The 21,893-nt window shown below is 42.9% G+C and overlaps 1 protein-coding gene across 6 annotated transcripts in view; it reads left to right on the plus strand.

The window, feature by feature from the left end:
- SPECC1L (sperm antigen with calponin homology and coiled-coil domains 1 like) overlaps positions 1 to 21,893 on the plus strand; it is a 120,720-nt gene that overhangs the window by 46,711 nt on the left and 52,116 nt on the right. For 5 of the 6 annotated variants that reach the window (XM_059894139.1, XM_059894136.1, XM_059894135.1 and 2 more), the window contains 5 exons: positions 9,609 to 9,682; positions 10,772 to 10,947; positions 15,072 to 15,235; positions 16,499 to 16,590; positions 21,717 to 21,807. In XM_059894139.1, coding sequence (XP_059750122.1) covers positions 9,609 to 9,682; positions 10,772 to 10,947; positions 15,072 to 15,235; positions 16,499 to 16,590; positions 21,717 to 21,807 — 597 coding nt within the window. Of the gene's footprint in view, positions 1 to 9,608; positions 9,683 to 10,771; positions 10,948 to 15,071; positions 15,236 to 16,498; positions 16,591 to 21,716; positions 21,808 to 21,893 lie in introns of those variants that run through there. The other variant, XM_059894140.1, reaches the window with a different exon arrangement.

A 21,893-nucleotide genomic window follows, 5' to 3' on the forward strand; every position in this document is an offset into this window, starting at 1 on the left:
ACAGAAATTTGCATGATCTTAAAATGTCTTCCCACAGACTGTTTATTATGTTACAAGTGAGGAAAAAGAAACAACCAGAAATTACACAGTGGAACAATTGGGCAACACTGTGACCCGGTGATCGGGTGGGTGACCGGGTGATCATGTAAGTGACAGAGGCACATGGATATCGCTAGGCTGTATTCTGGCTGAGGCATAACTTCAGTTAATCATAAAGAAACATTAAACAGACAAAAAATGAGGAATGTTGTACTAAAAGCCCAGGATCGAATGGTGCTGTATCCTCAAAAATGCCAGTGTCATAAAAGACAAAGGCTGAGGGAAAATTCCAGGCTGTAGGAGGCTGAGGAAAAGGACAACCGTGCGCTCCCTGTGCCTGCACTGGCTCCAGTGCTGTCGAGAGCTGCTGTAAAGGTGTGGTGACGGAACTGGAATGTGTGTGAGATTAGGTAAACGTATTGTGTCAGTATAAATTTATGAAGTTGATAACCCAGCTGTGTCTGTGTATTCTTGGGAACCACACACTGAATATTCAGGGGTGAAAGACTGTGATGTATATCCTTAAGGGTTCAGGAAAAAGGGACAATTAGAGGCAGACGGACCGGGATAGGAGATAGCAAATGATAAAACCAATGGTAAACTATTAACAGTAGGCGAATCTGAGAAGGAGGTAAATGGGTGTTTGGTTCTTTGTGTTACTTCTTGCACCTTTTTGTAAGTTTGAAATTATTTCCAAATAATACATTTAAAAAATTCTTATGTATTCTTCATCTAGATTCCTCAAATGTTAACAGATTTTAAGTTGTAATACACTTTAATGATGGCCTGGTGGGGACAGGGAGAATGGAGGTAATAACCTTTTTGGATGCCTTGGTTAAAGCTCTTAAAATTTCTGGTTCATGATGCTGCTGCTTTGAGCACTGATGGTTTACTATTTATTTTCTGACAGAGGATTGACAGGCAGATACAGCGTGTCAGTACAGTAGCCAGAGCCCCTGTGCTGTGGATGCAGAGGTGGGGTGGAGGGGAGGTTTGAACTACTGATATTTCCAGGAAAGAGACGGTCATTTGCAGGAGCCCTACATGTGTCTGGTGGCAGTTCTGAGCTCTGGCTAGTTGACCCAGCATCTGTAGGTTGACCTCAGGGTCATTTGGAATATTCCAGGGTATCTGGATACTGAAGTAGTGGATTGTGGGATTGTATTTCTTACATAGTGATGAACTTTTTCATCTAAAGCTTTAAAAACTTTTAGTTTAACATTTATATCTAATCTGTATTTCATTGTCTCTGAACTGAGCAAGTTATCTAATTTTACTTCCTAAATATAAGAGGTTCTAAAGTTTTTCAGATTAACTTGGGGGTTCAGTGTGTTTTACATTTTGTACTGATAATAACAGCCTTTTTCCCTTGCAAACCGTTTGATTTGAATGTGGAAAGAGTGACACCTTGTGGTAATTGGGGTAATAGCTAGAAAACTGTTAGGTGATAAGGATTCCTGGGACAAAATTTTCCATATCATTGCCAAAATAAAAGTTACATTGACATTGTATGGATTTTAATCATAAAATGGCTGAAAAGCCTTAATAAATTTTTTTTTTAGCCATGTAGTTTCTCTCCCCAGTTTTTTGAAATGAAAAGTTGAAATATATAGAAATACTGTGAGAGTAGTGTGGTAGTTAGCACCTCCTGCCTGGACGTGACAGTTGGTAGCATTTTGCAGTGTTTGCCTTCTGTATGTGTGTGTTTAACTGAACCAGTTGGCAGTGAGCTGTGGACTTCATGATACTTAACTTCTAAATATTTCAGCATGCACCTTCTAAACATCCTCCTTGAAACCACAGTGCCGTTATCACATCTAGTAAAATTAGTCGTAATTTCTTAGCATCATCTAATACCCCACGTGCAGATTTTCCCAGTTGTCCCCAAAATGTCCTTTATAGTTTTTTTACAGGGACTGGGATCCAAACAAGTTTCTTGCATTATAATTTGTTGTTACATCTCTGTAGTCTGATAGGAGTTAATTTTTTTCCTAGAGAATTCTGGCATTTGGGATTGATGCTAAGTCAGCACTTGGTATAGGGGACTCAATGACAGAGAATACTATTAATTGGGAAATTGAGATTTTCTTCTGTGGATGAAACCATCACCATAGTCAATTTTAGAACTTTTTTATCACCCCCAAAAGAAATCCTGCACCCATTGGCAGTCACTCCTCATTTACCTCAAAGCGATTCTGACTTTGGAATTAATGGACAGGATTTTAAAACAGCTATTGTAACTGTACTCAGGGTGTAGAGGAAAATATGCTTGTCATGACAAACAAATAGCAGATCTCCACAGAGAAATAAAAACTGTAAAAAAAAGAACCTATTAGGTGTTCTGGAACTAGAAAATTAAACAGCTAATATAGCAAGTTACAGAGTCATTTAAACAACAAATTAGAGATACAGAAGAGCCAGTGAACTTGAAAACCAATCAGTAGACATTATCCAGAGAGAAAAAAGATTGGAAAAAATGAATAGAGTATCAGTGATATCTGTGGGACAGTATCACAGGTGTATCATGTAGTTGGGAGTCCAGGCGGCCTCCCAGAGAACATCAGTGCCGTACTGTGTAGACCTGGCCTGCGGTACTTCTCAGCAGCATCTGAGCTGGAAAGATTTGATGTAAAAAGTCACTCAGTAACTACTGTTAAGACTTGCAGTTCAAGATGATGGCCTGAGGTCATACATACTTCCTTTCCCTTCCAAAGTCCAAGTGACATGGCGGGAGAGCTATAAAAATTACAATGAGCTTGAGCAAAGATAGAAAACAGGGGAAGGGTCCTATCAGTAGGTCAGCAATTTGGGGTAATTTCTGGAATACTTTATATAAAGCTGATGGAATTGGCTATGGAGAAATCAATCAGAATAGAACATTCTCCAGTTTAGGAGAACACTAAAGCTCTTGAGTAATAATGTTCCCAGCAGAGCCCTGGGGATGGGGGCACTGAAACCTCCACATCAGGGATCGTAGGGCCCCGGGGCCAGCAGCGGTTTCAGGCCGCAGTGTAAGGGATTGCTGCACTGTACCGCCCCCTCCTCTGTCGGGGCTGTCTCTGGTGTTTGCCCCCAGGCTGCTGCTGCGCTCACCTCTAAGTAAGGTGGGAATATGGTGCCAGGGACTCCCAGCACAACCTTCACACTGTGCCAGAAGTAACTGCAGCCTGCCCTGTTGTCTTAAAGAGAAGACCACCCAGAGGGAAAGGCAGCTCGGCCCAGCAGTGAAACGGATACACACACACATACACCTGTTGCCTCAGCAGAAGCCGCCCGTTCCACATACACCTGTTGCCTCAGCAGAAGCCGCCTGTTCCATCTTGTACATCCAGAGGGCCCCACCCACCCACCCACCCTGCAGGCTCGTGTCATCAGCAGAGCCTTTAGCCATTTGTTCTGTTGAGAAGCATGCAGGAGTCACTGATGCTGATCATTCTTTGCAAGTAAGAAAGACCAACCAGGACTTATTAGACATTTAACACCTTAGAAGAGCTTAAGGGAGAAACAGCAGAAAGAAGCAGCTCAACTGAATCCCCAAAAATAAAGGTAATAACTTGCCCAGCAAACCAAAGCTGACTGGTATTCCGAGTAGTGACACCAGCGAGACCTCAGGTCTGGCTCAGTTGCGACCTTATCAACCACTTAGTGTCTGCATAGTAATGCTCTGTGCATGCTTGCAGTTAAGTCCTGCCCTTTTCCTGCCCTCTGTAGTTCCCAAGATTGGGGCTAGGGCCTGACATCCTGATACATGGAACATTAGCGACAGTGGTGAGCAAGGGTGGCTTGAGATTAGAGAAGGAGCATAAGGAAATAGAGGAAAGCTGTGTAATTCTGTGATGAGAAAAGCGTGGAAGGTAGAATACTTGGAAGCCTTAATGGAAAAAAGTCTCATATTTGACTATGTATAATTGAAATTTTCAGTTCAGCAAAGTGCCAGAAATAAGTGACATAGGGAGAAATATTTATAATGCATGTCAAATATGTAAAGAGATTCTGTACATCAATAAGACTAGAATAACCCATTAGCTAAATCAAGTGTATGAATGGATAAGTCAGAAAAAGACACAAAAAGATGCTTGACTTTTAAAAAAGCAAAGAAACTCAAAACAAGATGCAGGTGTGAAAAATTGAAAAGATTGCTAACGTGTAAGAGAGGAGAAAGGGTCCTCTCATATACTGCAGCTTTTTTGGAGTATTGATCAAAATTTTTCAAGTACAACAGTAATTTAGCAATCCACTTCCAGAAACCTGCTCTTCAGAAACATTCTTACAAGTTTGCAAATGTATACATAGATGTGGATGTTTGCTGCAGAGTTGCTGGTTACCACAGAAACTTGGAAGCTACCTGTATTTTCAGAAGTCGAGATCTAGTTAATAACCCATGTGCACAGCACATCCCTACTGTGGCTGCTCTTTCACCAGCCAAGATAAACGAGGCATGGAGAAATGTGTGCACAAAATAAGGCAAGTCGCATAGAGGATGAGCTGAGTATATTACTTCTGTAATTAAAACCATAAAAGTTTTAAATACAACATTACACTGAGATTGTAGCCAGGCATAATGGTGTTCCCTAAGAAATACCGATTTCAGTGTATTCTGTACCATAAATTCTCTAACTTGGTGACTTCTCAAAAAAAATTCTGTATTCTTGAGCTAGAACCTTCTAATGGATTGACTTGGATCCTGTTGATAGTTTCAAATGGTCCTTCATCACTTCTTCTACTTCTAGAAATGTGTCTTCAAGTAACATCTGAAAAACTGTAAAGTCATTTATAGTGTTTATAACAAAAATTGGAACCCTTCTGGCTGTTCATTAATAGGAGGTTGCTGAGACAAATCATGATATATCCAATTGATAGAATACTATCATGGCCATCAAAATGGTGCTGCAGGTCTGTATTTATTGATAAAGGTGTCCAGTATCTACTGCTTAGTGGAAGGGCTTGTGAAGCAGTATAAATAGTATAATTTCATTTTTCTTTAAAAATAATACACACATACATGGAATCTGGAAAGATATATGCCAAATGTAAATGCTAGGTAATCTTATTTTTGTCACCATTTTCTGTTTTCCGGACTTGTTACTGTGAGTGTGCATTACTTTTAGAATCAAGGGGTAAAAGTTATATTCACTTTTTTGGAGGGGGATAAAAATGAATAAAATAAAAATTAAAAAACAGAGACAGGGACTTCCCTGGTGGTCCAGTGGTTAAGACTGCTTCCACTGCAGGGGGCACGGGCTTGATCCCTGGTCTGGGAACTAAGATCCCACATGCCATGCAGTGCGGCCAAAAAATTAAAAAAATAAAATAAAGACAAATAAAAATAGTAAATGGTTTATTTGAAACTCATGTGTGTCCTCTTCCTGCATCAGGAGTTCTGGTTTGGGAGTAAAGCTGTTGTCTGGTAGCTGGATACACCACCTGCCCTGTTCCCCTGCCCCTGAGGTGTGGAGCTTTAACTGATAGGTTCCTCTGGTCCTTTCCCTTCCTCTACAAATTGTACTTGATGGCAATTGGAGGTGCTTGACCAGATGCAGGAGCCTGACTTGAGTACTCGGGTATCTGTACCCTAAGGGTTTTCTGGGATTCAGAGGGCAGGAAAGGTTGGTGGAACTTTCATTACTTTACACCCCAAGGGTCGTAGGTAGATCCTGTGCCGTGGTAGCTGCCCAGTGACACCCTCAGGCGTGATGGGCCTGTAACTGGAACCAGCATGGAGGCCTGGTTGATGGTTCTGGTTTTGTTGGTGATGATAGGTCTTGGTGGTGAAAAAGATTATGAACCCCATTATTAAATGGGCAGGGCAGTGCCCAGAATTGTTCAGAGCAAAGTTGGACTAATAACAATGAGAATAGAAATTTACCTGATTTCTAGAATAAAGATAACATTGTAAAATTGAGTTATAATTTATAATTTAAAAAATGAGGTCATAGTAGTTCTTCTGTTCTTTGATAGAATTTAATGTTGCATTTGAGTTGAAGACAATAGATGGCAGTGTCTCTCACACTTAAAGCTTTGAGGGAGGAAACTGCCTTTAGAGGCCCCAGAGTTGCAGGCTAAGCAGCCATGTGTGACTGGTCACTGGGAGAGGCGGCCGTTTGCTAAGCCTCTTCACAGCGAGAACTGGAGCATAGACGCCTTTGTTTCCAGGGAGGAAAAGCTTGTTGTCACTTTTAATGCTTTGTAAAGTTTAAATCAAATTCCCTGGAGACACTTGTAGTGCACTTTATTCGGCCTGAATATGTCCACTGGCTGCCAGCTTCCCTTCTGTTTAAAAGAAGACATGCCAACAATAAATACGTAGTGCTGAGGGTAAAAGAATGTCCTTTGAGAGTAGTGATCATGTGAATTCTGTGGCCATGAGTGTAGAGGTTGGTGAAAAAAGGATAAGAACAAAATGAATGAAATTTGGGATTTTATGATCAGTCTAAGATAGCCATGTGGCTTAAAATGTCACCTGGGAATCAAGGCACCAGATGTTAAAGTGGGCTGCAGCAAGATTTGCTGTCATCTGTCTCATGTAAGTTACCTAGATAGGTCCTTTGTGACCAGAAGAAAAGGCAAAGGATTTTCAGCAGAGGAGAAATTACACATTTTTTTGTTTGCTTGTTTTAATTATAAAATATTTTTTGTACATAAATATAGTGTAAATGAAAGGTGTAACCCCTAGTGTTTTCCACACTAGAAATATTTTAGCTTCTGTCCTTATTCCTTGTCTATGTCTGGTAATATCACCAAGACCCTGATTTCATCTACATGTAGGTCATACAGAGCCAAGTTCCCTGCTGGTTCCAGAGTCATCCTTTCCTCTGGAGGTTCGGGTCAGGGTATTGGACTCACTCACTCACCTGCTTGTCCACTTTGCCCTCAGCCAAATTGGATGGCCCGTTTGCCCCTTAAGTTACCAGGTTAAATGAGGTCTGAAGCAGCTTGTATAGAGATAGACTTTTAAAGTTTAATCCTTTGCATATGAAAACATCCTCTTTTCTGTCTCTAAAAGGGTAGGAACTGTACCTTTTTTCCTTTCCCTTATATCTCATGCACCTTGTAAAAAAGTCTGATACAAAGTAGGTACTTATGAGCAGTTTGTTGTATTACTGAGTAAAAGTAATTAATTAACTTTTTATTTCATAGGCCCTAACTTTCTGGAATAATTTTGGGGTGATGAATGGGAGGAAATTGACTACTAGCTACCAAAAATGGCCATTTTTTTTCACCCATGTTTTACCTCATTTTTTAATTAAAAAAAATTTTTTTAATCTTTTTAAAATGTATGTATTATTATTATTTTTTTGGCTGCATTGGGTCTTGGTTGCTGCGTGCGGGCTTTCTCTAGCTGCAGTGAGTGGAGGCTACTCTTCATCGTGCTGCGTGGGCTTCTCGTCGCGGTGGCTTCTCTTGTTGCGGAGCACAGGCTCTAGGCGCACGGGCTTCAGTAGTTGCAGCATGCGGGCTCAGTAGTTGTGGCTCGTGAGCTCTAGAGCGCAGGCTCAGTAGTTGTGGCACAGGGGCTTAGTTGCTCCGCGGCATGTGGGATCTTCCTGGACCAGGGCTCAAACCCGTGTCCCCTGCATTGGCAGGCAGATTCTTAACCACTGTGTCACCAGGGAAGTCCTCATTTATTTATTTTTTTATTTGATTTATTATTTATTTTATTTTTGGCTGCTTTTGGGTCTTTGTTGCTGCACGCGGGCTCTCAAGTTGCAGCAAGCAGGGGCTACTCTTCATTGTGGTGCTCGGGCTTCTCATCATGGTGGCTTCTCTTGTTGCGGAGCACGGACTCTAGGCTCCTGGGCTCCAGTAGTTGCAGCACTCAGGCTCCGTAGCTGTGAGTCGTGGGCTCTAGAGCATAGGCTCAGTAGTTGTGGTACACGGTCTTAGTTGCTCTGCGCATGTGGGATCTTCCTGGACCAGGGATCGAACCCGTGTCTCCTGCATTGGCAGGCGGATTCTTAACCACTGCACCACCAAGGAAGCCCCTCATTTATTTTTTTATTCAGCTTTAGAAAACATATTATTATGTATTTATAGTAATCATTACACATATAATTGTTATAAATATTCTAGACTTTATATTGTTACTGAAGTGAATTCATGCCTTTTAAAAATGTCAGAACACAAATGTATCAACATTGAATTAAGGTTTCAGCAGAGCACGTTCCTCGTGGAACTGGGAGGAAGAAGACGTGGAGCAGTCTCAGAAAAAGCATCAGCCTGCTCATACTTCAGGGTCTTGATTGGAAGCTAACAGCCTAAGAGGTGTTTTGGGTACATGTTGTTGCACACAGGTGTTGGCTGTGCCTGGGTTCCCTCTGCTACGTGTAAGGAGTAGGGGGAATGTTTACTCAGAAACACCAGTGTCCATGGTTTGACATCCCTGACAATAAACAGTTACGTTCTGGCAATGGTATATTGAAACACTTGATGCTAGGTAATGACCTTAGGATTGCTTTCTCTTTTGCTTCCATTAGCTTGTGTATTTATACACTTGCTCTACTCTACAGGCCTACCTGTGCTGGGGCTGCGACCTCGGCATGTGGCTCCTGGCTCTGAGGTGTGCTCAGCCTCTGGGTGAAGAAACGCACCCCTGTTGGCAGTGGCAGCAACAAGGCTGTGTAAGGCAGAGTCGGAACACAGAAAGGACAGGGCTCTGCTGCAAGGGGGCGTCGGTGAAGTCAGAGTGTTTGTCACCAGGTGTAAGTGCCTGCTCTGGTGCTTAACCAGAGAGACAGTGATGGGTTCCTGAGCTGTCGGAGTGACCAGCCGTGGGGAGGCGCTGGGCAGCAGCACCAGCATGGCGCCCTCCCCAGGCATTTCCCCTGATGCAGGGGTTTTTGAGCAGAACCTCCAAATAGAAGGGGACTTCCCTGTACATTTCTGGATCCCAGGGGACTGGCCTTGGCTGTGTCTTCATCTTTGCAGCCCCACTCTGTCTAGATCGGCCTTTGCATATTAGTGGTGCTCATCAGATGTTCAAAGTGCATGACGTTGTTGGAAGGAAATTCGTATTATGCTAGAAATAATTTGAGGAATTGATTTACTTAATCCTTTATTTTGTGAAAGACTTTGCATAGAATTAAATAGCACCTCCCCCAAGTTACTAAATAATTAAGTTTGTAAACATTTTACTAATTCACCACTTTTCTGGAATTTATTCCAGCATGTAAAGTAAGTGATGCTTGCAAAAATACTTTAGATTTATAACCCTTTTGATTAAAATCTCCCATTTTAATTGCAGTCAGTGTTGTTTTGATTGGTTATGAGCCAACAGTGTGTGTGTGTTTCTAACAATTGATTTTACTTAACTTTTTGTTTCAGAATTAAGACGCTGAGGAAGGAAGTCATCCAGAAGTTGTGATTTAAATTTGATATTTTCCTTACAAAGTAATACTGGTTTATACTTGGGTTGGACATTCCTTTTTCCTTTTAAAGTTTTGTATTAAAAATAAAAAGTCTTTGGGCAGGATGACTTTCTGAATGTCATATTTAAGTACCTCCTCACTTTATATTATTCCTTTCGAACACAGTTGTAAGAATAAATATTTAAACTTTTGTGGTCTTTTCAGATACAGTTAAAAAACTCCAGGACCAAAAACATGACATGGAAAGAGAAATCAAGACACTCCACAGGCGACTTCGGGTAGGATAAATCTTCACATACTATCTCATGAGAAAGCACAGTTTTCTGAAAGTTGAGCACTTTGGTGTGGTTGACCCCACTCTCCTTCATCTGAAGCTTCAGATACTGTTACAATACTGAGCCCACTGGAATTTGGGCAGAAAGCTACTGCCTGTCACTTCAGAGTGGGACTGGTGCTAGATTCTGGTTGCAAGATTGTACTAGTAATTTATGAGTGGTAACTTTAGAAAGAGGGATTTAGGAAGCGAGTGTTACATTTTGGAAAGAAAGTTTATTAGCTCTGGATTATGAAGCGTCCCAAACTAAACTGCTTTCTTGTCAGTCTTCTGTCTTCTGTGGATTTGATCAGCCTGCCGACGGCAGAGATGCTTTGATGCAGAGGGTCAGGAAAGCTGGACTCGTAGTTTGGGTTGTGCCTCAGTTGCTCAGGCTGCCTTGGGGTGATGGGCACTGGGCCCAGTCAGCAGCTGTAGCTCTGGGAGAGGGGCTGCTCTGGGGAGCACGCCCGGCCACGGAGACTGCGGGAAGCAGCAGGCTGTACAGGTCCTCAGCTCCTCTCTTTGTGTGATTTTTTGTCTGCCTAGATTAAATTCAGTGTTTTTCTTCTGGCTTCCTCTTCCTTTTCCTTTACTTTTGATTTTTTTTTTTCCTGTTAGTTTTTGATGTCAGGATATTTATAGTTTTTCCCTGTAAAATCTTTCAGTATGGTTCACACACCATTTATCTACCTTCTAGAGCTTTTCAGAGGTACATTTTGGATGCTGTGTTTATTTTCGTAAGACTAACTTTGATACCTGCCATGAGAAAGGGAGGCTTGACATTATCATTGTTAATACTGAGCACCCTGAGTGCCTGATGCCTCAGTAGGCAGATCAGCTGGAAACTCTTTTCCTCACTAAGAACACGTTCACTAAAAATAATTACGTTTTCTGTTAGAAATAGGTAATAGCAGCTCTCTGGGATTTAAAAGAAATTAGTCATCATTTGAGAGAGTGCATTACAGCAATTTAATCATAAACACATTTTATTGCTTTAAAATAAGTCTTTACTGCCCTCTTTTGGAAATAAAAGTTTAGTTTTTTAATGTAGGAAGAATCAGCAGAATGGCGGCAGTTTCAGGCTGATCTCCAGACGGCGGTGGTCATCGCAAATGACATTAAATCTGAAGCCCAAGAGGAGATTGGTGATCTGAAGCGCCGATTACATGAGGCTCAAGAAAAAAATGAGAAACTCACAAAAGAATTGGAGGAAATAAAGTCACGCAAGTATGTTTTGAGAAACCAGCTGTGTACTTATGTTTCAATAGGGAGCACCTGAGTCACGGTTCTGTGATGTGGTTTTATGGAAAGAACATAGGCTTGACACTGGTGTGACTGAGTTTGGGTCCAGTGGAACTCACCTTTTCTGGCCTCACTTTGTGACCCCTGTAAAGTAGTGTGGTCTCTGTGGCCTTTCCGAGCTGTCAGTGTCCGTAGTCAACAACGCTGGAGGGGTTGGAGTGGCCGCTGGCATGTGGTCCATTGTGGTTCCTGCCAGTCAGTCCTCTGTCCCCCGTCCCAGCCCGTTGCTCTTCTTTGGGTTGTACTCCTCACGGAGGATGTGGACCCTGGAGGCAGACAGACTCGGCCCCGTGCAGCTCTGCCTCTGCTGGGTGTGAGGGCTCGCTCAGGACCTCAGTTTGCTTGTCTCTGCAGTGGACACAGTCCTGCTTGTGTCACAGAGTTGTTGTAGGGCTGAAGTGAGACACCCCTAGATGGCGCTCAGGGCCACGGCCAGTGTCCATTAGCGGGTATTTTAGAGACCCGAGTGAAGAATGCAGGCTGATTTCTCTCCACCGCTTGCTTGAGGAGTTGTCTTATGCTTAATACCCACGGGTATTTTTCCCATTTAACATAGAGCTCTTTGGAAACCCGTAAAAAGTCTTAGATAATGTGCTCTGAGTTCCTAGTGAGATTCTATCTGTGAGCGGGGGAGAGTGGTTTTTGAGATTTTTATTAAGTATCAGTAGAGTTTGAGGTTATTGTGAAGAATTTGATTATTCATTACTTTGAACAATTCTTAAGCAGCCCTAGGTAAAAAATTTAGAAAAATATTTAACAGGCCAACTTGGAAAAGCTGTCTTATTTTATTGTTGCCTAGGTCTAATGGATGCCCAGTGGGAAGTATTGTTAAACCATTTTTCTTTGGCTTCTTTAATAAGCAGAACACGGAGGAATGAGTTGGAAGATTATTATTTCTCCACTAGTACATTACCCTTCCTCCTTTGTACCATTGAATGAATAGAAATGCTCCATTTGAAAGGTAACCCAAGTGACTGAAATTCTACTCTGAGAGACTTGTTCCACTGGCTCCCGAGAGCCTGTCAGTGTTTGAGACACATACTTAAAGGATGTGCCCCCGAGAGAAGTAGCATTGTGTAGAGCAGCACTTCTCAGAGTGAGGTCTGCAGGCCCAGGGGTCCCCAGGGCCCTTTCAGGGGCTCTTCGAGGTCAAACTGTTTTCATAATAATGCTGACGTGCTGTTTGCCCTCTTCACTGTGTTGACTTTTTGCACAGATGGTGGACAGCAATTGTTGATGGATCAAGGCCTTGGCATCAAATCGTACTCGTGGTCATTGTGCTCTTCCCCACCAGCCACTCTCATTTTCAAAATGCAGGTTTCCCTTACAGATGTCCTTGGTGAAGCAGTAAATTAGTAACATCACTCTGTCTTGAGTATATTCCTTGAGTATATTCTTGAGTATATTCTTTTTTTTTTTTAAAGATTTTTTTTTCGATGTGGACCATTTTTTTTTTTGAAAGTCTTTATCGAATTTGTTACAGTATTGCTTCTGTTTTATGTTTTGGTTTTTTGGCCGTGAGGCATATGGGATCGTAGCTCCCTGACCAGGGATTGAACCCGCACCCCCTGCATTGGAAGGTGAAGTCTTAACCACTGGACCGCCAGGGAAGTCCCCTATTGTATTCTTTTTAAGGTCCTATGAGATGGGTGGGAAGTCGCGTAAAGAGCTGCTGCTGCGTCTGCAGCTGTGTGCCCAGGTGTGCAGCGGTCTGGAAGAGAGCATTGCGTGCCACTGTAGTTTGTGCTGTTTTCATTTTTCATGGAGTGAAGATTTTTACTTGAGAATGACTGACACAAGCTATTGGTATTCAGACTTAAGTGTTTGGTGGATATTTCTTGAAAATGATTAAGGGAGCCTGTCACTTCAAGGAAAGCAACTAACAGTGTTTGGTACCAGTGATAAAACATGGGCTTTTAAGTGAATGTTAGGATTTTGGAAAACTTGTATCTGCCATTGCAAGCTCAGCAGCTTCCCATAAAGAGTTTCCTGATGAGATCCCTAGTGATATTAACAAGAGACTTTTAAAGAATAAATTGTTTAATGACAGGCATCGACACTTGGAAAATCTGTGTAACTCTGTGAACCAGTATTTTCCGTATGACCAGGGCATGATGTCACCCAATCCTGTGTGGGTAGAGGATCCATATGCGTTAAAAGCGCGAGATGGACAGAGTAGGAAAATTTCATTCATATGGTTTCAGGTTACACATTTTAACTAACTTATAAGTTACTACCACTTACTGTGTTTTAGTGTTTATCAAAGAAGAATAGCCATAGTTATCTGTTTTAATATCATTAAAATATTCTTCCCTGGAGTTCCCTGGTGGCACAGTGGTTAGGAATCCACCTGCCAGTACAGGAGACACGGGTTTGATCCTTGGTCCGGGAAGATCCCACATGCCGTGGAGCAGCTAAGCCCGTGCGCCACAACTACTGAGCCTGTGCTCTAGAGTCTGTGAGCCACAACTACTGAAGCCTGCATGCCTAGAGCCCGTGCTCCGCAACAAGAGAAGCCACTGCAATGAGAAGCACACGCACTGCAATGAAGAGTAGCCCCTGCTCGCCGCAACTAGAGAAAGCCCGCGCGCAGCAACGAAGACCCAGTGCAGCCCAAAAAATAAATAAATAAAATAAATTTATTAAAAGAAAAAAAAAATATATATATATTATTCCCTTTTCCAACTACATATCTGTGTGAGGCCTGCTTTTTTTCATGTCACAATAGATTGAATACAGAAGAAATGAGAATCTGACAGTCTTCTATTAAGCCAAACATTAAAGAGATGTACGGAAATGTTAAAACACTGCTATTTTGGGGACTTCCCTGCTGGTCCAGTGGCTAAGACTCCACGCTCCCAATGCAGGGGGCCCAGGTTCGATCCCTGGTCAGGGAACTAGATCCCACATGCCGCAACTAAGACCCGGTGCAGCCAAATAAATAAATAAATATTTTTTTAAAAAAAATTTAAAAAATAAAAACATTACTATTCTTCTCATTAATTTTTTTGTTTTGGAAAACATAGTTGTTTTTCATAAAAATATGTTAATTATGTTAATAAGCCCTGAGTTTATTTTTATTTTTAGATGAGTTAAATATTTAAAATATTTAATATGGTAAATGTCAATCTCTGTAACCCACATAAACAAAAGCTCTTTGGGGTCCTCAATAGTTTTTAAGAGTGGAAAAGGGCTCTAAGACCAAAAAGTTGGATAATGGCTGTTGTACATTCTTTATTAAAACTTCCAAGCATGAGGCATTTTGGCAAAAAAACTCTGTCATAACAGCCAAATGGCCACCACCAAAGACAAATTTTCCTAAGGACTGGCTTAATTTTTGTACAGTATGAACTGGCTTGTAGTTATATGACACATGCAAACTCTGCAGCTGAAATCTCTTTCCAGATGTAAACTTTAGTGTTTGCTCAGTGAATGAGAGCTTTCCAGAAATGAAGTGGAATTGATATTTTTAGTTGACTCACACTGAACATGTAGGAGATTCATGTTACCAATATGGGTCCAGGCTTTCCCCCCTCCCCCTTTGTAGAAATTCTATTTGGTGACTATACCATTTTTAAAAAAAATTTAAGAGTATGGGCTTTGATTTCATTTCTTTGTATTTCCATGCCTATGCATGGCATGTTAGATAGAGCAGGTATCAATTGTCTGCATGTGCTGTGAATTCCCAGACTCACTCCCCTGGGAAGGGCCTTCTCCACAGCACAGAACCTTACAGTCCCCAGTTCTGAGCCCACCTCCCATTTTACTGCTAATTGATTACTGATGTTCTCACCTTACACTTAACACAAATGAAAATGGAAACTAATGGTTACTTAACCTAGTTAGGATAACCTGATATAAAAATTTTAGTATCATTTCCTGGAATTCACCAAACAAATAAGAATATTAGACCAGGTAATTTACTTAGCTCAACTGATACTATTTTCTTGTTTTTAATTGAAACTTTTTAATAGTTCTCAGTTGGGAAGGGGAAATGTATATTTTCTAGTATATATACAAAAATGCCCTGATTTCAGTATTGTTTTCAGGCAAGAGGAGGAGCGTGGCCGGGTGTATAACTACATGAATGCTGTTGAGAGAGACTTGGCAGCCCTGAGGCAGGGGATGGGGCTGAGTAGAAGGTCCTCGACTTCCTCAGAGCCGACCCCTACGGTGAAAACCCTCATCAAGTCATTCGACAGTGCATCTCAAGGTAACATCCATCGTGCCCTAGCGGGCGATCGTGTTCATGTACCACATGTTCTCTGTTCTAGTTGATGTTCTTTACCATCTTACTCTGAATCTCATCACATTTCATATGATGTTAGTGAGTTAGTCTTCCTGCAAGGTGGATTTTAACAGGAGATTTGGGATCTGTTCAGCCTCAGAGATCTCGGAGTCAGACTTGGGCCTTACCCCATGCATGTGTGTCTTCTCTGTGCCTGAGAACTTCCAGATGTGGGACTTCAGCCCTCTCCCTTACTCTGAACTTCTCAGGCCCAGTGTTTTCAGATGCTACTTGACACTGACACCCAGGCATCTACCAGACATCTTCTCACGTCCAAAACCAGATCTTGTCCCTTAACTTCCGTCTTTCCCCATGTGTATGGCAGCACCATTCCACCCAGTCACTTAAGCCAGAAATCTCGGAATCTTCCTTCTTCCTTCAATCCTCCTTCCTTACCTTGACATTGACCCATAAGCGAGGCCTCTTGGTCTGGCCTCCCGCACCCACACCTGCTCTGCTCTCCATCACTGGGGGCGCACCATCCATTGCTCATTCAGTGGCCTCCTCTTTATTTTTTAATTTAATTTTTTTTTTTCTGGCTGCGCCATGCGGCTTGCGGGATCTTAGTTCCCTCACTAGGGATCGAATCTGAGCCCCGGCAGCAAAGGTGCTGAGTCCTAACCACTGGACTGCCAGGGAATTCCCAGGATCCTACTTTTGAACAGTTCAGTCTAGAGAGGGAGACTGACATGTGAGCGGACAATTACACACATTTAATTGCACTAAATGAAATACGTGTGAAAATCTGTGTGGAGGGAAGTGATGAGCTCCTCAGGAGGAGGTGAGGGAAGATGAGCAGAGCCCGGCGTTCCTTCATTTAATATGCCGCGAACTGCACGCCAGGCTTCTCATCTGATGCAGTTGCAGAAACGCTCATCCTGGGGCTTTTGTATTTTGATTTCCTTGGTTTATGGAGCACTTAACCATGTAATTAAATAGCAAAAGTGAAATGACTGGTATAGTCAGGGCTGGAAATAAACACAGGTAGTCTCAGGAACAGACAGTCCGCCTGACAGCAGGACGGCTGCAGGGAGCAGCCGTGAGTTGAGGAGGTGAGGCGTCTCCCGTTCCCAGGGGAGCTGCGAGCTCTGGTTCATGGGGTGAACCCTTAAGGGGAGAGCAGTTATGAAAACTTGCACTGCACCTTGTTGTGTTCATTATTTACTTGTGTGTGTGTTGTTTTTCTAGTCCCCAGCCCTGCTACAGCTGCAATTCCTCGAACGCCTCTGAGTCCAAGTCCCATGAAAACACCCCCTGCGGCAGCCGTCTCCCCCATGCAGGTAAGTGCCTGTGACCGTGGAGGCTCTGGGGGTCCCAGCTTCTGAAAGCTTGTCCTTTTCAAAGTCACCTACACTATGGCACGGGGGGCAAATGGCTGCCTCTTGAGGGATACAGTTGCGATTGTTTTCCTAGGATGCTGTGAAATTCCCTAGTTAAGATAAATTATGTTAATGTCAAGTATGTTATTCTTCTGAAATTCTCTAATAGTGATAGCTAACAACTACTGAACACTTATTATATGTTCTACATTGTTCCCAATGCTTTATAATGTTAACTCATTTAATCCTCATGACACCTCTATTGGCTGTTAGGTATTATTCTTATCCCTAGTTTTCATATCTGGAAACTGAGGCCCAGAAGGGCTAAGCAGCTTGCTGAGGGTCATACAATGAAGTGTTCGAGCTGGGATTTGAGCCTGGGTGGCGTGACTTCAGACACGATGTTTTTAACCCCTACACTAAGATAACTTTCTAAGTAGAATATACAGTCAACCCTCGAACAATGGGGGGTTAGGGGCACTGACCCTCTGCATAGGTAGAAATCCACGTATAATGTATGGTCAGCCCTCCGTGTCTGCACTTCCACGTCTGCGGATTCCCAGCTGCAAGTTGTGTAGTACCTGGACTATTTACTATTGAAAAAACACACATGTAGGTTGACCTGCACAGTTCAAACCCGTGTTCAAGGGTCAGCTGTATAGTTGGCATGTCTCAGCCCCTGCTGCGCTGCAGATCACCCAAAACTTAGTGGCTTAAAACAGCAATTTTACTATTTTTCGCATTTCTCTGGCTTTGCCTGGGCTCACCCCTGCAGCTGCACTCAGCTGGAGGGTGGGCTGGGCTTGGGCTCAGCAGGGTGGCTGGGCCGCCCTCTTCACGTGGTCTTCCTCTCAGGCTCCTTCATGGCCTGGTGTCTCAGGCTCCAAGAGACTAGAAGCAGGAGTTAGCAAAGCCCTTTAAGACCTGGCTGGGAACCTGGACTGTGTCTCTTCCATCCCATTATTTTGGTCTAAGCAAGTTGTAGGCCAGCCCAGGTTCAGAGTCAGAGTGGGAGGGGTCTGCACAGGCGTGAATCCAGAGCAGTGTGGCTCTTTCTGGGCTGCTTTGTAGCAGCCTGGCCCAAGGGCATTGCTGACTCATCACGAACAAGTGTCACAGGTGCCCTTCTTGCCACTGTGGGAGTGCAGACCAGAAGTAGGGCAGGTGGTGTGACTGTCGAACTCAGGAGGCCCTCTCGCTGTGCCCTTGCTGTGAGCCACTTTGGGGACAGTAGCTGAGGTGGAGTTTCTCCACGTAGGTGAGAGTAGCCTAAAACCCAGTCCCCTGTGATCTAGGGTAGGCTTGGCTGCACCTCTTCCCTAAAAGATTGGGTTTGAGAACATTTTCTCTGAGTGGAGACTTTTGTAGGTGTTAACTACTGGCTGTGTATTTTGTGAGTGAACTTTTTAACCTTTTCCCTTGTAAAGTTTAGGGTAGAAGTGCTGTCCCTCTGCATTTGTAATGTTGCAAGTTGTGGCTTTGCATTTACGTTTATGTAGAAGATGTTATACTCTTAATTTGAAAGGAAGGCAAAGGGAATTCCATATTCTGTCTATAATGAGCTTTTTATATACTCGATTAATCAAACTTTCTAAAGACATGAAGAGGGACTTCCCTGCTGGTGCAGTGGTTAGAATCTGCCTGCCAATGCAGGGGACACAGGTTCGATGCCTGGTCTGGGAAGATCCTACGTGCCGTGGAGTACCTAAGCCCGTGAGCCACAACTACTGAGCCCATGTGCCACAAGTACTGAAGCCCACGCACCTAGAGCCCATACTCCTCAACAAGAGAAGCCACCACAGTGAGAAGCCCACACACCGCAATGAAGAGTAGCCCCTGCTCGACGCAGCTAGAGAAAGCCCACACACAGCAATGAAGACCCAGCGCAGCCAAATAAATAAATAGATAGATAGATAGATAGATAGATAGATAGATAGGACTTCCCCAGTGGTGCAGTGGATAAGGCTCCATGCTCCCAGTGCAGGGGGCCTGGGTTCAATCCCTGGTCAGGGAACTAGATCCCACATGCATGTTGCAACTAAGGAGCCTGCCTGCCACAACTAAGACCCGGCGCAACCAAATAAATAAATAAATATTTAATAAAAGAAAGAAAAACAGAATCAAAAATAACATTAAAAAAAAAAAAAAGTTGAAGATATAAATGAAAGCAGATGAAGGCTCAAGATATAAGGTGAAGTTTCTCTAAATAGTGTTTGTCAGTTGAAATTTAATGTTCATGGCGTCACTCTGTAAACTTTACAAGAGGTAAAAAGTGTCATCTCTCTAACTTGGAAAAAAAACTAGTAATTACAAGCCACATTCAGTAGCTTTTTAGTACTTGATTAGTTAGTACAGTGCTTCTCAAACCTAATTGTGCACAAAAGTCATGTGGAATTTTTAAACACATAGATTCCCAGGCCTCATCCCAGTGAACAAGAATCCCTGGGGAATGGGGCCTAAGATTAGGATTGTTAGTTTTTCAAAACTCCATGAGTGGGAATTCCACTTCTGGCTGTGAGGGAGTCAAAGGCTGGATTATTCTGCCACCACAGACAGCTAGAAGGCTGGACAAAATGTAGGAAGCAGTTACATTCATACGTGGTAGGACAGGTGGTGCAGGACTGAAACCTCTGGAGAAAAGTTAAGAATGAGCCAAGTCCTACTGTGGCCCACGCTTTTCCAGATGGTGAGCAGGGAGGATGAACCCACACGGAGCAAGGAAGGGAATGCCAGCTGGATCCGAGGAGACACAGATCAATGTCCAGGGAGAACAAGGGCTGGGATTTGGGGGCAGGGTGCCTGGGAGGAGAGAGCCACGCAGAAAAGGTCTAGAGCTCTGCAGAGGCCTCCCTTTGAGTCCTTGCTGAGTGCCAGTCTGCACATGCATAGACATGGGTTGAACCCTGCAAGGCTGGGCAAGAACGATTTTGCAGGAAAGATCAGTTAGCGGGGATCTGGCAGATAGATGCTTCCCATAGTTTACACAGAGCAGGGATCATTTGAGTTCCTACTGGCCACTGTGGAAAAACCTCTTTGAGTACTTGGAGCATTCATTAGAGACCTCAGTGACCACTCTGTGAAGTGGAACTAAATAGCCCTAGAGTAAACACTATTCTAGATCTGCCCTAAATGACCTTAAAAACAACCTCAAAAGGTCCAAGGAGATCCATTAGTAACGGGATAGGCAGTCTCTGAACTGCTTACCAGTGATCCATGCCTCCTGCTGCTGTGCTCTTGTGTCATCTGCTCCTTCTGAGGGTTGGCTGGGCTTCGTGACTTGCTTCTCATGAACAGAATGTGGCAGAAGTGATGAGCTGTCCCTTACAAGATAAGGTGGTGAGAAAACTCGCTTCTGTCTGGAGGACTCCTCTTGCTATCTCCTAGATTCAGTCAGTCCAGTGAACAATTGGAAATTGAAATACTTAGCGATACATTGAATAAAATATTGTGCAAGGCCTTGTAGTGAAAACTATAAAATAATGCTGAGAGAAGTTAAAGGTGTAATAAATGGAAAGATACATCATGTTCATGCGTTGGAAGATGCAGTCTTGTTAGGATCTTGCAGTTCTCCCTCACATCGAGCTGTAGATTCAACTCATCCAACTTACAATCCCAGCACGCTGTTTTGTAGAAATTGATAGTATAATTTAAAATTTATGTGGAGATTTAAAAGACCCTGAATATCCAAAGCATTTGGGGGGGAAAAAGAAACAAATTTGGAGGACTTCCACTACTTGATGTTAGCACTTAGAGTAATCAAGACAGTGTGGTTCTGACATAAGTTTAGATCAATAGAATAGATAGAGAATCCAGAAATAGGTCAGCTGATTTTCAACAAAGGTGCCAGGGTAATTCAGTGGGAGAGGGATAATCTTTTCAACAGGATTCCAGAACAACTAGATATCCATATGGAAAAAAAAAAGAAAAAAAAAAACCTTTACCTCATGGCATTCATAAAAATTGAAAATGACTATAGACTTAAGTGTAAAAGCTAAAACTACAGAACTTCTACGTGAAAACATTAGAGAAAGTCTTCATGACCTTCGACAAGGCAAAGATTTCTTACTTAGGACACACAAAAAAATGAACTATAAAAGAAAATTAACAGCTTGGGCATCAAAATTTTAAACTTCTCTGAAAGACATTAAGAACATGACAGACAAGACTGGGGAGAATATATTTGCAATTCATTTATCTGTCAAAGTCTTGTATTCAGAGAAGACTCGTTTGTCATCTTGGTTCAAGACAACCCAATAAATAACGGACAAAAGAGTTGAAAAGTCCCTTCCCAAGAGAAGATACACAAATGGCCAATAAACACATGAGAAGTTGCTCAACATCGTAGTCATCAGGGAAACGCAAGTTAAATCCATCATGAGATCTCAGTACGCACCTTTGGGATGGCTAAAATGAAGACTGCCAGTATCAAGTGTTGGTGAGGGTGTGCGGAGGCTGGCCCTCTCACACATTGCTGCTGGGACTATGGAATGAGTAGTCAGAATTCAGCTGGATAAAAAAGGGCTGGGAGAGCTGAGGAAAGAAACATGAGGACAAGCCCAGAGCTGGTGAACAGCGTGTCCTTGCGGGCAGGAGTGAGTAGTTGGTGGTGTTGGGGCATCACACAGAGGTGGCAGGAAGTGGCTCAGGAGAGCCGAGAGGGTTCAAGTATTTGGTAGGTACGTGTATGTATGAGACCGGAGGGGAGGAGGCCTGTGACCAAGCCGGTGCTGAGTTAAGGTGCCAGGTTGTGCCCGGCAGCGGTGTTGGAGACTTAGTGAGGAGGTGACAGAGTGAGATCCACTTGGTACTGGGGCATGAATGGCCAATCCAAGTACTAAAGGAGCACATCCGGATTTTGCTGATTGGCGAGTGAGGGGCATGTGGGATCTTTCTGTGTTCATTTTAAAATAGTATACTGATCACATTATATGCCTCTGGGAGTGTGTGTGTTTTTTTCAGTCTTACTGTAACAGTGTGGAAGGAATTATGCAAATTTGTAACTAAATATTTACTCTCTGCAATATTTACTCTGTGAAACCCAGCTCTAATTTAACCTAATTTGGACACTGTTTGTCTTACGATTTCAGAGACATTCCATAAGTGGACCAATCTCTACATCCAAACCCCTGACAGCCCTGTCAGATAAGAGACCAAACTATGGGGAAATTCCTGTTCAAGGTACATCTCGTGTGCAGTATTTCACTTTTGTTGTTACTTTTTTTATTCATCTGACTTTTGGGGCTAACTTGTTTTTCTTTTGTTCT

Source organism: Balaenoptera ricei, chromosome 14 (assembly GCF_028023285.1).
Source record: "Balaenoptera ricei isolate mBalRic1 chromosome 14, mBalRic1.hap2, whole genome shotgun sequence".
NCBI lineage: Eukaryota > Metazoa > Chordata > Mammalia > Artiodactyla > Balaenopteridae > Balaenoptera > Balaenoptera ricei.